General features: G+C 40.7%; 1 protein-coding gene across 2 annotated transcripts in view; it reads left to right on the top strand.

Moving 5' to 3' along the window:
• LOC133397222 (chemokine-like protein TAFA-2) overlaps positions 1–17,552 on the top strand; it is a 37,593-nt gene extending 20,041 nt beyond the window's left edge. The window contains exons 2-6 of one of the 2 annotated variants that reach the window (XM_061667847.1): positions 4,368–4,462; positions 10,203–10,358; positions 12,614–12,738; positions 13,305–13,361; positions 16,858–17,552. In XM_061667847.1, the coding sequence (XP_061523831.1) occupies positions 4,369–4,462; positions 10,203–10,358; positions 12,614–12,738; positions 13,305–13,334 (405 nt within the window). In that variant the 5' untranslated portion in view covers position 4,368 and the 3' untranslated portion in view covers positions 13,335–13,361; positions 16,858–17,552. The remainder of the gene's footprint in view (positions 1–4,367; positions 4,463–10,202; positions 10,359–12,613; positions 12,739–13,304; positions 13,362–16,857) is intronic. The other variant, XM_061667848.1, reaches the window with a different exon arrangement.
• Positions 17,553–17,817: the final 265 nt, after the last annotated feature.

A 17,817-nucleotide genomic window follows, 5' to 3' on the forward strand; every position in this document is an offset into this window, starting at 1 on the left:
CTGATGAGTTGTATAGAAAATGATTGGCTGGGCTACAAAAAAATAAGAGTGATGTCATGCGCCATCATCTGTGTCTGCCTAAAAATGTCAACATTTCAGCCTACAATAACTCCACTTTGAACTTGAGATACATACAAAATGCTGCCTTGGTTTGCGTTTGCAAAATGTAATGTTCTATGGAGTAAAACCAGCAGGTCGACCACAGCACAGGAATGCAAATCGCAGTTTTGTCCCACTTGAGCGCTCCGTTTTATTCCTTATTTTTTTGGGCTGTAGAAAGGATTGTTCAAAAGGAGCCGTGAGAAAAGCAATCCGCAATGTAGTCACAGCACTAAAGATAAAGATCTAAGTCGGCAGGACTCGCGTTCCGTTTTTGAAAGACGCCAGCATAGCCACGGCAGCAATCCACGTCAAAATTCAATATCATCAAATTACATGTAATTGTACAGTATTAGTAATAATCCCTACCTAGTGAGCCCGATTGTGCTGTTTCGCATGCGTAAACAAAGAAAGTTACTTTCAGACCTTTTTTTGGAGATTAATGTGCCTCAGTTTGTTATTTTATTGGAAAAAATATTGTTTAAAAGTGATATTAGAAATTGCATATTCCTATTGAAAAAAAGAAATAAATTATAAGTTACTCAGTACTTAGGTAGTTTTTTCACTGAATACTGTGTCAAGTAATTATTTGAAGGGCTACATTTTACTTTTACTTGAGTCGTCTTATTCTAAAGTAACAGTACTGTTACTTGAGTACAATTTTGGGCTCCTCTACCCACCTCTGCCGATTTGTGACGTTCATTAAAATCCACAATTAATACATAAAGTATATAATACACTTTCTAGAATCCAACAACACACATTTGCCTTATCAGGCACTCCTAAAATAGCGACAAATGATGGGTAAATGTCTTTCCAAACAACCAAAAGCAGGCAAAGGAATGAATTCCCCAGTTCCCTCATCCTTTGCGAACATCTACTATTAATAGGCCCAGGTCGAAAGAGTCTGTTTCTGGCTAATGAAAAACATCAGCGAAAGAAAACGCGTGACACAAATGGGACAACAACGAGGAAAGAGGTCACGGTTCTCAATTCGTTTTTTTTCATCCAAACCAAACAGCTTCAACTCACTTCAGTCTTAATGGCACATTCTCATTAATGTTTTAGTAGTCTACTTGTAGACTGCTCTCATTCTTTTAGACAACATTGATTGTAGCAGATTTCCTCCTAATAATCATGGGAATGCGTTGTGCTTGGTCCACCGATGTCAAACTATGCGAAAAGCCTCGTTGTTCTGCTGCCATTGAAGTGGCGAAATGAAAGAGGGCGATCATAGTGTCGGTCGGACACGGCGACGTTTTAGCTTCATTCTGCATAAAACACATCACCTTTGTCATGTTGAAAGGAAATCTGCCTACTACAATCATCTGTGGCAATAGGATAAAAGTCCAATCGCCACACAAATCTGAGCACATAAATGTACCGGCACTACAGAGGCAGCAGCAATAATAAAAGAAAACTGCATGATTCTCTGTGGAGGTGATGATTTGCATTTGAATGTTCCCTACAGCGCCGTTCACAATATAGTGCAAGGGGGATAATGTGCTTCTGCTGGCAACAGGAGGAATAAAACACTTACGATCATTATTCTTTTCATTGAATATATTGCAAGTTATTATTATTCCCTTTGTGTTCTTGTCAATCATCACGTCAAGTGCAATTTAGCTCCAAGAATATCAGGTTAATGGTGTTTTTTTTTATTTCACACTGTTGGCAAGCATTGAAACCCTCCATCCCTTCAGCCATCCATTTTCTGTGCTTATATAATTGAGTAAGAAAATACATCTATTATAAAGCAATGAAGATCAAATCAAAAAGAGACTCCAGGATGCCAATTTTACACAAAATTATTCAAACCCATGTCTTAGCAAAAATAATTACCCGTATGTGTGTATTTTACTGGTCTGTCTATCGAGTTCATTTTGAACGGCCTTTTATGTTAACTGTGTCCCATTAGATCCGCGATTTACCTCAAGGACATCAGTAATTCATCAAGACTCAAATTAATTTCAAAGTTGCGGGTCTGATGTGAATCCAAGGATGGACTTTATAGTCGGGGTCACTTCTTGTTCGGTCCATCAATCTTTACAAGCAAATGTTTGCTGTTGTGTTTTTGGTTGTTGCCGCAATGGAAAAAAAGCACTATTACAAGGTCGAGCTGCAAAGTGCCCGGAGCGCTTACAAATGCACAGCGACCGACGCCACCGCCGCACCAGTGACGACGCAACACATTCAGGGACAATGGGAAGCCATTTGTAGAATTGTAGCCTTACCGTAGATAGCGGCCATCAAATGATGCCGCGCAGGCCTGTACTTTGTCACTGATGACCCTTTTTTCACACGAGCTCTCATTGACCGAGCGCCATTACCAGGCTGCAAAACACCGGCTATAAATCTGTCCATGTGAAGGTGAATGTCAGCAGCCAAGCTGCTGCAACGCAGCTACCGGCTGTAGGTGGCCAATATGAAGCTATTTGAGCAAACACCATGGTTATGATCCCACTTAACATACTGCCGAAAGGAAAAGTTCTCCTCCGACGCGGCGGCAGTGATGAGGAGCAAAGTATGGCTTTTGAAAATGACCAGAATGTTACCTTTCCAGCATGCCAACAAGCATGCTGAGATTCCGTAAAAAAAAAAAAAAAGGAAGACCTTCAACAGAATCAATTTAGTGCAACAGGAAGGAGGACTGGAGAAGTTTAATACTGTTCGGAGTGTGAGTGAGAAGTGGAGACACATTTTTCATCTCGGGGGAAAATGAAAACAGTTTTTTTTCCCCCCCCAAACATCTGCTAAATGCTTTTGTGCCCGGGCCCGGACAGTGCTTCAATGCATTGACCCACGTCAAGCAAACTTCATTTGTTGTCTTTCCATGTCATAACGACGGATATTTGCCTCCCGCTTCAGGAAACACTCGATTTCGGTGCCATTTTGACACAGTGTTCGATCGGGTGTCCAATGAGACGCATCAAAAATCAGCACAAAGACGCTCGCTCACTAGTCCAAAATAACTGTAATTAGCGATGTAAATAACATGAGAACCCCTCAGAGGTTTAGACAATCTATATGTCAATGAGCACGGCAAGATAAGAGGCAGGAGGCGGTAAGCAAGGCATAAACGCATCTTGTAACTTTGCACGCTCGCACCATTCGATACCGAGCCTCTTCCAGTAATTACTGTGCTGTTGCCGCATCCTATTTTTGAATGATTTTTTTGCGTATTTGAAACGTGATCGCTGTCCGTCAAAGATTACACACGCCACATGGTTCATGTGCGGCGGCCCAACTCCACCACACTCAATTAGGAGGAAAAAGGTACCGTGGCGGGACAAGTCTGGTGGGGCAGCATAAGGTCTTTACCTTCTGTTCACCTTCATTTGGTCACAGGAATTCATTATTTTCGGACACTACCCTGGAGGAGAAAGATCCTGAACGTCTTCTAAGAACAAATATCAATTTGGTACGAAGCTGGTTCCAGCCGGCCGCAATACAGTATATATGGGCTATATTGTGTTTAACAATAATACTGAACTATATTTTCAATTTCATATGTACTGTACCCGTGGCTAAAAAGCTAAGAGCGGAGCGTCTCTTTTGCTGTTTTTTTTTTATCATATTTTCTTATAATGTTTGCCAGGGTAAACTACATTTTCCTTGACAATCTCACCATGTTGTTTGTGGTTCATTGAAAAATAATATACAGTACACTGTATATGGAGGCTCAAAATGTTGTTCCCCGATAAGAACACAAGGGGTTGCAGTTTTTCTGTCGCAACGAGGCGATATGAGCGCTCGGGTCACTTGCCAGGTGTGCGGGTGTGAATTACACCGACAGTAATTTGTTCGCAATCGTCCAGCTCAGCCACTTTGAGCCGCGTAGCTCAGTGTGTGCCGGGCCTTAAGTTCAGTGAAGACTCTAAATTGCCCATAGGTGTGAATGTGAGTGTGAAGACATCTGTAGGTGTCCTGCATTAGACTCTCGACCAGCCCAGGGAGCTGGGATAGGCTGGAAATCACCCACAACCCCAATGAGGACAAGCAACATAGAAAATGGATGGGTTGATATGCACACAAATATCAGAAATGCCTCTAATTACCATACATGACGTAATTCCTTTTGCCTTGACAGAGGTCTCCGCTCCCGAAACGCTTATCTTTGTAAATGTAATGCAATCCAATGCAGCTTTGATAACAGATTTTATGACCTGATATTTTGAAAGCATACTTCGAGCCGCTCATAATGATAAGTGCTGATCGTGAGCAATTTTGCTGTTGAAAGTCCATAACGCGGGGTTTTCATTTGCCAGGATGAGTGAGCGACACGCGCAGGTTGGAAGCAAAGGGCTTTTACTCGTCATGGTGCTCGTCATCAGCCTCTGGGACAGGTGTGAGGGCTCGGCAGGTGAGTACGCCTGTACTCCTATTCAACACATCTCATCTAATTGGTTTGATAGGAAAACTGTGTCGCATATTTGAACAAAGACTGTAATCAGCAGCCCATAAATTCGCCATGTATGGTGTTGTAACAAACAATAATAACCATCACATTATCCTAATCTTAAGTATTGTTTTGTTTTTCAAATCCTGATGTAGCGGCTCTGAGTGTTCCCATTGTTAAACAATTAAAAACACATCACAGAGTCGCACTATTGAGCAGGGTGACTGTGCCCTTAATTATTATAGAAGACAAAGACGCTTGAGAGGATTTTTCAATCAGTCTCACATATATTGGGATTAGACACAGCAGCGCTGCAAAATGGGTCCTCATCTAAAAGTAGTCCCCAACAAAATGTTGTCAAATAGGGATGCATTTTTGCTTCAAACGCCTGTGCCACGAATGAAGCGTTATTTTCATTGCCCGTGCTTGAAGATGGACTTGCTTGACCAAAGTAATGACTTGACTCGACCTGGCTTGATGTTTTTGCCACGGTAACTGGGGTCTTGCTTGAAACTAGTGATTTATGACTTGCGCATACTGTATGTGATTTACTCCCACATATGAAGAAACTCTTTATTTTGCATCCAAGACTAAATACAAATTATGAACAGATTCCAAACACTGAACGTCATTCATGCTTATCGACAAGGTCTCATATAAAGTGCTCTTCTGGGAGCTTGTTGAGTTGCCATCCATCTGTTCTCTTTTGAAAGCAACTGGATGTGAAGAAGTTTTGAGCACAGTGGTGCTTTACACAACACAAAAAAAATTACCCTCTTCAGTAATTTGAGCTAACTGTATTGAGTCCAACTCCACTTCATCTTTTCCTCATTAAAAGTGTTGTGAAGCTTTGTAAATCCGGCGAGATCAATTATGGCAAGTTGGTAACACTACAAGTGGAGGCCAAGCCACAATTTGATCACTCGGCAGCCGCGTTGACAACACACGGCCGCGGGTAATTGGTGGAGTACGGGCGTCGCTCCTGGTGGACAGGATGTCCATTTGCAAGCATGATAGATCTGCACCTCTCTTCCCTTCGTCGACCAATTAGGCGGGAGCGTGCCTCTTTGATGCGCTCGCCTTTGACTGGCAGGGACGCGTACTCAAGGCGCTCATCATTTCAGCAGGAAGTGGATGCGAATAATCTCACATCCTATTTCTCTCTGATAACCATCGCCGCCTGCTAATTTCCCCTGTGCGTTGTCTCTGTGGCTGTAAACCTGTTGTAATTCAGGGCATGAAACCAGCCCAGTCCACATCCAAAATACGCCAAATTAATTTGTTCCTTGAGAAGAATGAAATGAAGATTTTCTCTTCTCTGAAAAATAGGTCAAATCAATTCAATGCCGTTCTAAGAGAAACTATGGGAAATCGATACAAATGATGTGACATTTACAACCAAAACAGGGGGACTGTGTTGTCGAGTTGTTTTACCACTGTAATATTATTACCTCCGCCAAGGAGGTTATGTCTATTTATTTGTGTGGATGGCTACTTGGGGTTGAAACGATTAAAAATACGATACTTTTACTACTCCGCATCGATGTTTAACGCTTGAAGTCAATTAATCGCTAATCGTGTTTTTGCCATCTCGTCTTCCACTCGGACAAAAGGATTTACGAGGAACTTTCGACTCACCGAGCCGCTGCCGCCGCTGGACTAAAACGCTCAGTGGAGCAGCCAAACGTTCGGCCAACACAGTCTTCGTAGCTCTGCCTTGAAACCGGCCCTTGGGGAAAAAGAGACTGGGGACCACCGTACTGTACAGGGAAAAAACAATGACATCTTCGATTAATCGACATCAACTCAACTTTCATAACACTAGTCAACTACAAAAAAAAACTGTCGTTTAACCCCTAATAGATGCAGATTTCGACCTTTCAACTCAGTTGTTCCCACCAAAGATTAGCGAGAGTCCACGCATTGACGCCTTCATAAAAAAATTTAAATCAATCGTGGTCGAGTACTACAAATACACAGATGCCCACAATAGACCCAAGTGGCAATCTTCCAATAATAAAGTCAGCTCAAATTAAAGTATGAACTCTTTTGAACGTTTTTTTTTTTTTTTTTGAACAAATGTATCCTTTTAAAAACGCCATGACTTAATAGAAAATGTAGAAAGACATACCGTTTCGGCCCCATGAAAGTAGAAATTTGAATGTGATACAAATAAAATTGTGGGATATGCTCTGCACACACAAAGAAAAGGGCAGTTTTTCAACCATGAAGCCGATAAACAATTAGAAAAAGCAGAAACCTAAACTATATAATTTCTTGATCATATCATATCTGATTTGCACAAAATGTGCTATGTGTATGCAGTATCAGATAAACGTGGGTAAAAAGTTGAATCCAGATCAAATTCAGATTGTGCATTTGAGTTTAAACTGGACAGTAAGACATTAATAGATGTTTTGATTTTAATTTGATATATATACACATTTCTTATTATGTAGGCTATTGTGTAGTTATTTATTCGCATGTGACAAATGTTTATGCCTTGGCAGAGTTCTGCTCTATAGCCTCTGTAGTTGTCTTCAAGAGAATCTGACAAATGTAACGTTTCACATTTCCTATGATTATTTAATATTGTCTTAACATTTGGTTATCAATTCTGTCACCTCTAAATGTATATCTGTAGCAACACTTACCAATATTTGTTCAAAACTCGTGTACATCTACATGCGTTTGTGAATAATTCCAAGCACGCTTTACAAAGATAATTTCTCTGCATGAGAGTTGTAAATGGCACAAAATAGTGTTTATGATGCCATTATCATTCCCATCAGCCCCTGTGAACAATACATAGTTTGCATCATTTACAGTTTCCTCGCCCTCTCCCGGGACCAAATCGCACGTATGCCAGGTATTTTCAGAACCGCGTGGCATTTAAAATAAATAAATGGGGGGGGGGAAAAAAAAAAAAAAAAAAAAGTCGTCACTTCTCAATGAAAGAAATCTTTGTTTAAAGGATTCACTGAGACCCAAAAAAAAAAAGCATACGTTCGCAGCGGGTATCAGGTGCACACTGTGGTACTTCTCGGGATGTGATCAAAGTTTGAGCGAGTGCACGTCAGAAAATTGAAGCTGGGTGAAAAAGGAGTCGCAGTGACTCACGCGGCGGCATTTGAATTCCACTCTGACACTCCTTGAAGCTGAGGAATAGTTCATTAAGACTTCTAAATTGAGAAGGCACCGAAAGAGAAAGAGGAGAAAGATTTGGAAAATGAAAGTCTAGTCCTCATGCTGAAATGAAGGCTTTACAATGTGTGCATTCGACAGAATTTAGCCTGTGGTGCTGTGCTCAAATGTAATAATGGGAGTCGCTTATGCATCATTACATCATTATGTAAACATCAAAATCTATTCCAAAGCCATTCTGTCATGTTATCATGAGACCGTTTTAAAATGTTAGCAGGTATTGGTTCAGTATTTTTCAATGGACAACACAAGCCAGGCTTAGAAATCTCCTTGACATCAAACTTGTTGCAGGTGGTCTTCCCGAAATTGCAAAATGCTTATTCACGCTCTGCCTCTGAGGCGTGAAAGACAAACCCAACCGGAGCAAGTCAAGCGGCTTAAGTGTTTGCTCGACAAGTGTTGCCAGAATCTCTCCAAAGGACGGGTTTCGCACTGAGAGGCTGCCCAGTGTTCCCGATTGGATATGGGAGCTCTTCTCTGATGCCCACTCAGCTTTTCTCCGCCAACAGATGCAGAGGAAAGCGTCTCGGTCTGGTGTCAGAATGTATTTGCGAAGTGGACTTTGAAAGCCAGTGTGACAGGGGCTCCCTTGATCCCTCGATCCCTCTAACTTTAAACCCGCTATAGGACAGATGCTTCCTGCTTAAAATGCAATATCTGTTTTATGTTACGCTCCTCTCAGTAAGAAATGCAAATGAAAAAAAAAACCCAAGATGTATGTGCTTGCATGAGGCAGATGATAACTGCCGGTTCATGTGTGCACATGCATGTGGCCTCGCCGAATGAGAACGAGGCAGAGACAGCTCTTCATTCGATTGTGTCTGAACTGACTCCTTGCGTGCAAGTTTTTATGATATTTTATCTCTCATGAGTCTCGAAGTGCTTGTCTGGTCTCTTGTCCAATAAAGGGTTAAAAAAAAAAATTCTATACTGTATATACATTTTGTAACATTTTTGTCCGTCTGGTGGTGTGTCGTGAGATTTTTCAAATATAAAATATGTGCCATGGCTCAATAAATAGCTGGGGAAACACTGATATAATGTAACTGAATACTTTAAAGTTCCATTTAACAGACCTCTGAAGCACAGACAATTAGGATTGCGTTCAAATTCTTCAGTTTATCGTGGCGGAACTATCTTCAGAAGGACGCCTCATGAAAATGTCACAAGCAGTTAATAGAGGAAGGAGCCGTTCAGGCGCTAAATAATTCAGACAATGGAGCGTGATCTGGAAATTGGCTCCAAGTTCTGCAGCGCTGCACTTTCGCCGTTCGCATATCGGACTGCCGCTTGGGCGGAATTGGTTCTGTTCTACGGTTGCTGGCGAGATTTAAAAAAATAAATAAAAATAAAACCTATTTATTACAATTACTTGGGGAGCTGCTAAATTCATAGAGGGAGAGTAAGCGAAAGCAGCAGTATGGAGGACTTGGTATTTCTCTGCTCATAGTCAACCTCAAAATCAATGGCAGAAAATTACACAGTGAAAATGTTACTGTACTTTCGTAGCTTTTTCAGGTATCTGTATCTTTACATGAGTACTTCCTTTTCTGACTTACTTTTACTTCTGTTTGACAACAGCACTTTCCTACATCTTTGTCAAAATAAATGGTTACTTTTTTCAATATCCGTAAATGACGACACGTCACTAAAAGAAGACGTAAAAAAACAAACAAACTTACAAGTAAGGTGTCATTTTTCAGGTGTTGTCATTAATTTAGCATTTTTGACAGTCAGTTCTCAACATTGGCAAAGTAATGAGAACGTTGTCATAGCACCAAGTTAGCAAGTTTATAAAAGAAGGTACATTTTTTGTGTGCAGACTTTTTTTTCCCGTTATGCCAAGTTATCACCTCTATGACAGTAAAAATATATATTCTTTTTACTTTTATATCTTTTACACTTTAGTATATTTCAGAGTTTGCACTTTGACCTAAGGACAGAAGTTGAATCCGCACTTTTAGTTTCCCCAGAAGTATCTGCACTTCAACGAGGATGAGAACCTTCATCACATGTGCTCATAATCAATGGGAACATGTTCCCATGACAAAGACCAAACTGCTTATTCTCCTTATGAAAAAGCAACACACCATCCCAAGCATTTTGAATGAGTTAATGTGAGATCAATTGATTGCATATTGTGGCTATAAAAGGCGCAGATTAACTGCGCGACTCTCCGCTAAAGGCGTGACGTTCTGTCAGTCAAATGAAAGATGCGGAAGTATTACGGGGATTAGAGATGGTAGCAATTTTTATTTTGGATGACGCTTACAAGAAAATCAGGCCTTCTACAAGAGGATGGTCCTTAAAAGAAAAGGGCTGTCTCGTATAGTGAGTATTAGCAGTGAGAGAGATGAAACAGGTGTTGGAAAGGCCTGAGAGAGATGCCCTTATGGGACTCAACCCGAGAGTAATAATTTACTACAGCGCGCCGGATTAAACAATGATTGTTCCTTTTTTGTTTCTCCCTCTTTTTTTCCTCTCCTTGTCATCTCTCCAGCAGCGCAGCATGTTCCCACAGGCACCTGCGAGGTGGTCGCCTTGCATCGCTGCTGCAACAAGAACAAAATCGAGGAGCGCTCGCAAACCGTCAAGTGTTCCTGTTTTCCGGGCCAAGTGGCCGGCACCACCAGAGCAGCCCCCTCCTGCGTAGACGGTATGACTTCGCGCAATCTAGCCGATGCTTATGTTTTGTTGTTGAGATGAGATCCTGAATATTCTCCACAAATAATCAGTAAATGTAAAAGAATAGTTTTTGTTTTTGAGAATGGAGTATTTGACTGATTAACCAATCGATTAATCAGAAAAAGTGATTGCGCATTAATAAACACAATAACGTGTATGTATTATTTTTGTCCACTTGGGGTTGCCACCCTCACATTCCACTGTAGCATCTGTGACTGAGTGCGCATGGCTTATCACGTGTTTGCTTTCTTACCATTCGTTCAATAAAGCGGCCGTGTCTATTCTTGATCACGTTATTCCATTCCTAGTAATCGCAGACAGATTACTATTGGTCGTTATCGTCTACTGGCATTGGGGCCAAGTTTGGCAGATAGAACAGAATGAAAAAACACAACTTTAAAATGCACAATCTAAAGGACTGGATCAACTATATCAGCTTTAATGGTTTCCTTTGATAACAACTGTGTCTCTTAACATGCTAATGTGTCCGACCTCAAGCTCAGCACAAGTGGCGAGTGACTTCGCTTTGGTCGAGCTTTCTTTCTAAACTCTGGATCCAATTTTGTTTGACCTATTCCTTGACATTTTATTATTGACATTTTCTGCAAATTAGAGCTGTGAGACACCAGCCTGAGTTTAGCGCTCGGCGGGTGTTCTCAGCAAAAGTGACCAGCACTTAACCTTTTAATTATTCCTTTTTTCTCCAAGATGAAATTACCTTTAACTGCGCTATGTGAGACAGCCTCGTACTGATAAATCTCACCGGGGGACTTGCATGGTTTCGAATAATGCTTCGAAAACAGTGACTTGGCTCTAATAAACTCTGAAAATATGAAAGGAATCGTTACCTCGCTCGCATATTTAACATATTCAAACCGCGTTAACTGTGTTTCTAATTCCAAATAGACGAACGCACACAAACAAACATTTTCAACTCAATAATCTACCGCTCATTACACAACGCGCATCTTGTCAATGAATGAGTTCAAGGTCAAAGCCATCCGCAATGAAATCGAATGAATAAACGTCACACTTTCCAGATGTTTTCAGCCATCATATTCACATCATTAACCATTAACTGAAATACATGCAATGGGCTCTGTGTAGTTACCATTTGACAAGAAACCACGGTGGCTTTTTTAATAGCCATCTGCCCACCATTGACCCTGTGTACACTTTCCAGCACAATGCTGCTATATAAGCTTTTAAGTGTGTGTGATACAAATTGATTCCAGTATCATTTCGGTGCAATTTACTCGATTGAGGCTCCTGTGTTATGTGCAAATTATAGCAACCATCATCCCCCGCTAATGCTAAATGAAGAGGATGTGTAATATAGATAATGGCCTTTGTAATACGCCACGTTGACAATGGCCCAGCAGCGTTCTTCTCGGCTCAAGAAGGGGTTGTTCACACTGTGGCTACACGTCTTAGTGGCTTGCGCCAGTGTACCTAATGCTGTGGCCTGTGAGTCTTATTCATGTATGTTTGACAAGGATCTCCACAGCAGAGCTGCAAAATTGCGTTTAATTTGTCGAGGAGACAGTGATGGAAACGTGCTGTTCCACAGCACAAAAGTGCTTCTGAATAAATCATGGGTTATTTAAAACAATTTGTGCATGGGTTTTAGGAGCGACACTCGTCCTTTTCAGAAAAATATATTGCATTCCTTCTTTAATGATGTGCTTTAATGATGGGAGCGTCATCACTGTCTCAGCATGGTTGAGTTTTGTTTTTCAGTCCCGAAACTTCTCTGTGAGGTGTTTGGAGGTAAGAAAGCAATAACACAGAATTTTAAACTAAATAACGCTTTCTCTCACATTCCAAACACATGCATGTTGGCTTTCATAGAAGAATCTTGATTTCCCACTGGTGTAAATGTGAGTGTGAATGTTTTTTTCTTCATTTCAACTTCATTTTGCCAGGAAACCCCCATTGAGATTGAAAACCTCTTTTACAAGAGCGTCCTTGTCAAATAGATGTTTTGTCTTCACGTGCCCTGCGATTGGCTGACGACCAGTCCAGGGTGGCTGCCGCCCCTCGCCCAAAGTCAGCTGGGAATAGGCTCAAACTCACCCATAACCCTCACGAGGAGAAGCACTATAGAAAACTGATGAACGGATCTGGGCTTTTTAAATCCTCCGACTATGAACTACTGAATTTCCACAAGAGGTGAGAAAACAAGCCTCAAGCCGTTAAAGTAAGTCAACTCTGTGTGTCTTCCAGCATCCATAGTGGAGCAGAAGTGGTGGTGTCAGATGCACCCGTGCCTTGATGGCGAGGAATGCAAAGTCCTGCCCGATCTGAAGGGCTGGAGCTGCGCGACAGGGAACAAGATCAAAACCACAAAGGTAAGATTTTGGGAGGCAAACTCCTCTGTTTTACTGGGAATTAACTTGTTGAATGTGACCCTCTGCGCTTGTTCAAAGTCAACAAGCTTCTCTCGCGTTTATCCGGGCCACGCTGGGTCTAAAACGAGCTAATGTTTGCAGTCGGGCCTCCGGGGGCTTCTAATCAATGGGCTGCCATGTCTCCTTAGCACTTTAAAGAGACTTTGATCACCCAAACTGGCCAATTACTCGCTCCAATTACCTGCTTTTAACGTTGTAACACGATGCCCGTATCCTTCAGTGTGTTATGATGACCCATACACTTCACTTCTGCCTCTCTCCATGTACTTAATTATTTAAACTGTCCACACCACACCTGCCGGGATCTGGCAGCCTGGAGCCTGGGATTATTGATTCAGGGATTTGTCGGGACCTCAAAATTATATATATATATATATATATATATATATATACACTTTTTTTTTTTTGTCACAGCGAAGGCAGAAACAAGGTTTGGAATTAGATTGTGCTGATGACCAAGTCTGAACACATTTGTTTTGCTTTTTTCAACATGGATGATGGGGAAGATTTCCGCCGATAGAGAACAACTTTGGTAACATCACATACTTCACCAGGAACTCAAGGTGAGATATTTTGTTGTTACATGGGCTCATTGACATCCCTTTCATATTGATAGTGACGCATCACAGTCTTATAAAAAGAAGTGTTAACAGGGCAAGTGAGAAGTGTGAAAGACATCCTGCTATCGGCTTTACCAAGTGGAGTTGCCCTGCATCATTCATTTAAAATTATACGCAGGCTAGGGTTGAATTGATTAGTCGACTCGTTGATGACTTCACTACTCTGCATCGACCTTTAACAGTCAAAGTCGACTATTTGCTCATCGCGTGTTTTTGGCGTCTTGTCTTCTACACAGCGCACTTTCGACTTGCCCGTCTGCAACCTTTGCCGGACTATAACATTTTGTGGAACCGCCAAATGTCCGGCCAACAAGTCGACAAAGTCTCCCTGCATCTGCACAGGTCTGAGAGTAAGAAAAGAAGATGTTGGTGGATGAGAATAGGGGTTAGCCAATTCCGATCGCTACTATTCTTTAAAAATTCATACAGGCGTTAACTCTGGACTGTCTTAAATCTCTGTCGCCAAAATGTTATGTTTGATCATCCCTTTTAAGACGAGTCAGTTTGGCCGCTCCACAAAATGTTACAGTCCGGCAACGGCAGCAGACGGGCAAGTCGAAAGTCCTCTCGATGGAACACAAGATGAGACCGGCCGGTTTGTTGAAGAGAAACATGTGCAGGTCGCTCACTAAATACATAACTACTATTAGCGTAATGTTGAATTGTATTTTTAATTATTTGTTTTTAATTGTTTCCATGCCTGTCTGTCCGTGTCACAAAAAATAATGACGTCATCGATTAATCGAATTCAATTTAACTTTCATCACATCATATATAGTATATATTCTATATTATACATGATATATATTATATTTTAAACGGTTACTAACTTTTCTCCTCGTCACACACTTTAATTCCAACACGAGGAAGTTGCACTTATGCATTTTTGAATCGCTGACGTTATCCAGTAAGTGTTTTCAGGCACAATATGGCAAGAGTTGAGGTTGCAGTTTCTCAGCTTTCCGTTTCGTGCTGATATTCCAGGTGTATTATGGCCTAATAATCCTGCCTGCAGCTTTAAAACAGCCTTATTATCATAAACCCAGTTGGCGTTGTACACAACTCAACTCATATTGGTGGGCCAATGATGCAAACACATGCTACACACCTGGTGTGTTAAATCTTGCAGCCAGCCACCCTTCAGACCCAGAGTGGAAAATATTCCTTTACGTGTTAAATTAGCACTTGTCGAACACCAATTAAGCCAATGCAACACCTTGTGAATTGTTTTTCCTCTCTGTATTTTTCGTATTTCCTTTCAAACAATGAAACACACCGCTGTTATAATCATTTTCCACCTTCCTGAAGACACCCAGCGCACATCCACTATTGAACAGCAGCATGTCAGCTCTTTGTCTTCGTGAGCTGCAAATTACGCTCAAATTAGCGGCGCAGTTGAAGATGTACTGTAAATGACTTAAAAACAACAGTTAATGCTCAGTGGCCAGCTCGATGCTGCAACTATCTAATTTTATAGCCTAGGTACACTCAATAAGAAACTCAGAATCACGGTGTAGCCCACAAACCAAGACCAAGGCTGAACAATCCTAAACATACAGTCCAGGTATTGTTCCCATCTAGCCATGAATCTGGTTGGACACTGCCCCACTTGGGCCCTGATGCAAGTGGACTGTAATTCGAGACTATCTGAGCACAATGTTTCCATCAGGGGTTGGTAAAGTACTGTACGTTCTTTCATTCCAGGCCATTCACTTTATTATCAGTCATGTGATATGTCACATTAATTTAGCCACCCCCCCCCCCCCCAAAACTAGCTAATTACATTTATTTATTCCTTCATCTCATTAAATAATTGGTATTTTTATAGAAAATAATAAAATAAAAAATATTTGTTAAACTATTTTACATGTACAGGATATTATTGTTTTTATTTTTTGCAATAATTTTGTTAAATGATTCTAATTAAATTCATCATTGAAAAATCAGCATGGAATAATTTATTCAAATGAAAAAAAAAATGCATTAATTTATACTTTCCAAAGGGAACTGCAACTTATTCTGAACGAGGTAGTCAAGAAAAAAATGTCCAAATGCAAAGTTCGGCCTCAACAACAAGTTCGACGATGGCTTCTTAGAGTCCGTCAATTCTTCGTGGCAGCTGACAGAAGCTTTGAATCGATGGATTTCGTCGTCACAAAAGGTTGTTACGCCTCCCTCCTCTCTCCCGGAATGTTCTTTTTGAGCGAGAGCAAAGGAGCTGCCAGTCAGCAGACTCCGAAGGCATGACAGGCAATTTAATCCACACAGCCTCCAGTCTGGAGCGCAAGCGTCTAACTGAGCAGCATCTTTATCTGAAATGCAGAAAACATTCCCACCTCGTGAACAGGGGTCATTGAGTTCACCCCTGCTGATGCTGCTTTTCCTCTTTGGATGGCTCCGAATTAAAACCCAAAACACAAAGGGCAAAGGAGAATTCCGATCAGGTAGCTGTTTGTTTCACCTTCTACTCAGACGATGCTGACTCTTCTCCATTTAGTGCACATCAAAAGTAAACTGGAAGAATATGAAATTGCCTCAAGAGTTAAATAATGTTTTTTTTGTTTTTTTTTTTACTACTTTGCCAACATTTTGTCAGTAATGTGGGCTGAGGTCTCATGACTACTTCTTGGATGTTCTTTTCATAAAAGTTGAATCTTAACTGCGCATTGCTCCTCATGTTCTTTATGGCTACTCATACAGAGTTCCTCAGTCTTTTTGGGTCCAGGGTTTTTGACTACCGTGTTTAACCCTAAATCATTCAAACACAACCAGGACGGCTGCTGCTAAGAAGTGTCGAACCCTATTTCTATACACGCGTGAACAGACCGTTATCTTCTGCCTCATGCAACTGGCACCCCACCCCCCCTCAACCAAACACATCTTGCTTGTGATAATACAATAAAGAGAGAGAAACAAGGTCTACTTTCTTATTCTCTCTTGAAAAAAAATATTATATGAGGTTATAGTTAATATAGAACACATTATATAAGTGCAACGGCACTTTTTTTTTTTTTTTCTAACACCAATTTTTTTTAAACAAAAAGCCATCATATTACAATGAACAAAATGAATTTTTGGGGCGAGGAAAAAAGTTGGAATGACTTTATTCTGATAAACTGTCATATTGTTTCAAGAAAAAAAAAATCTTTACAAGAATAAAGATGTACTGAGTCGGAATGAAAAGTCGAAATCTTACGAGAATTATGTCATATTTTTCTAGGATAAAGTCGATATCAACGCTAAAGTTAACGAGGAATGAAAGTCATATAGCCAAAATATATTCTCACAATATGTATTTTACTCTGGACAAGATGTCTCTATTCTCGAAAAAATAGGACTATTTTTTTTTTTTAAACAAATATGCCTTTTGGTAGAAATGTTATTTTAACTTGCCAAATGACAGCATTGTTCAATTTTAATGTCTTTTAATGTCTCACAGGTGAATCAAAGGAGAAGAGCCTGATGCAAAGAACTTTTCTGTAAATAGACTGCAGTGAATCCTTGGAAAACTATGAATCCCTCATGAACTACATTGGACATCCAATTAGAGGAGTAGATTTAAATAAGAGGACTCATTTGAAAGAAGCCTTACCGGACAACGGGATTCGCTCTCTTATACCGTACTGCTAGTAGTGGATTACAATGGTGAACTTTGCCAAAATGTTCAATTCTAGAGTCATACGTGCTTTACAGGTTTTGTTTGTTCGGCGGGACGACAGCAAGCATCGTCGCTGACAAACAAAGTAGCTTCAAAGGGTGAACGTGATGGAAAAAGACGTAATGTAGCTGAGTAGCAGATATTCAGGGGGATTTTCAAAGACGTACACGACCACGCTGACGCGCCTCTGCCTGAAATGTTTGATGTCATTATGCGACCTGTTTCCATACATTTAAAACTTAGCAGAGGGATGTGCATAAAAATGCACCGTCACTGCAGTGATCGCTGGATCTCCTATCGTTATAACCAGCCAGCAGCAGCTCGCAGGAAGTACTTTTGCAGTATTTGTCTTTGGAAAATCAATTTTCTGGCAGCTTCTGATATTTTTGTTTGCCCCTTAAATATCGAGACAAAAAAAAAAATAAACATTTTAATAAAATGGCTAAGAACAATTACATGACTGTTTTCAACCCAAATATGATATGACATGTTCCTTGTCTGAGTAAAGTGATGACATCAGTAATAAACTGTGGTTGTGTCATTGATGACTTGTGTTTTTCAGCATTGGCATTACATTTCTTAGAAGTGCATCAGTGGAATATATACTGGACCAGATACAAGTGTTATGGATGGTTACTGTTGATTGAAAAATCTTTTCAGTCACTTATTTCAAAGTTCAGTTTTACCCCCCAAATCCAAATAACCCAAATAATTTAAAAACAGCCCTGCAGTAAACAGGTT

This window comes from Phycodurus eques, chromosome 22 (genome assembly GCF_024500275.1).
Source record: "Phycodurus eques isolate BA_2022a chromosome 22, UOR_Pequ_1.1, whole genome shotgun sequence".
Classification (NCBI taxonomy): Eukaryota; Metazoa; Chordata; class Actinopteri; order Syngnathiformes; family Syngnathidae; genus Phycodurus; species Phycodurus eques.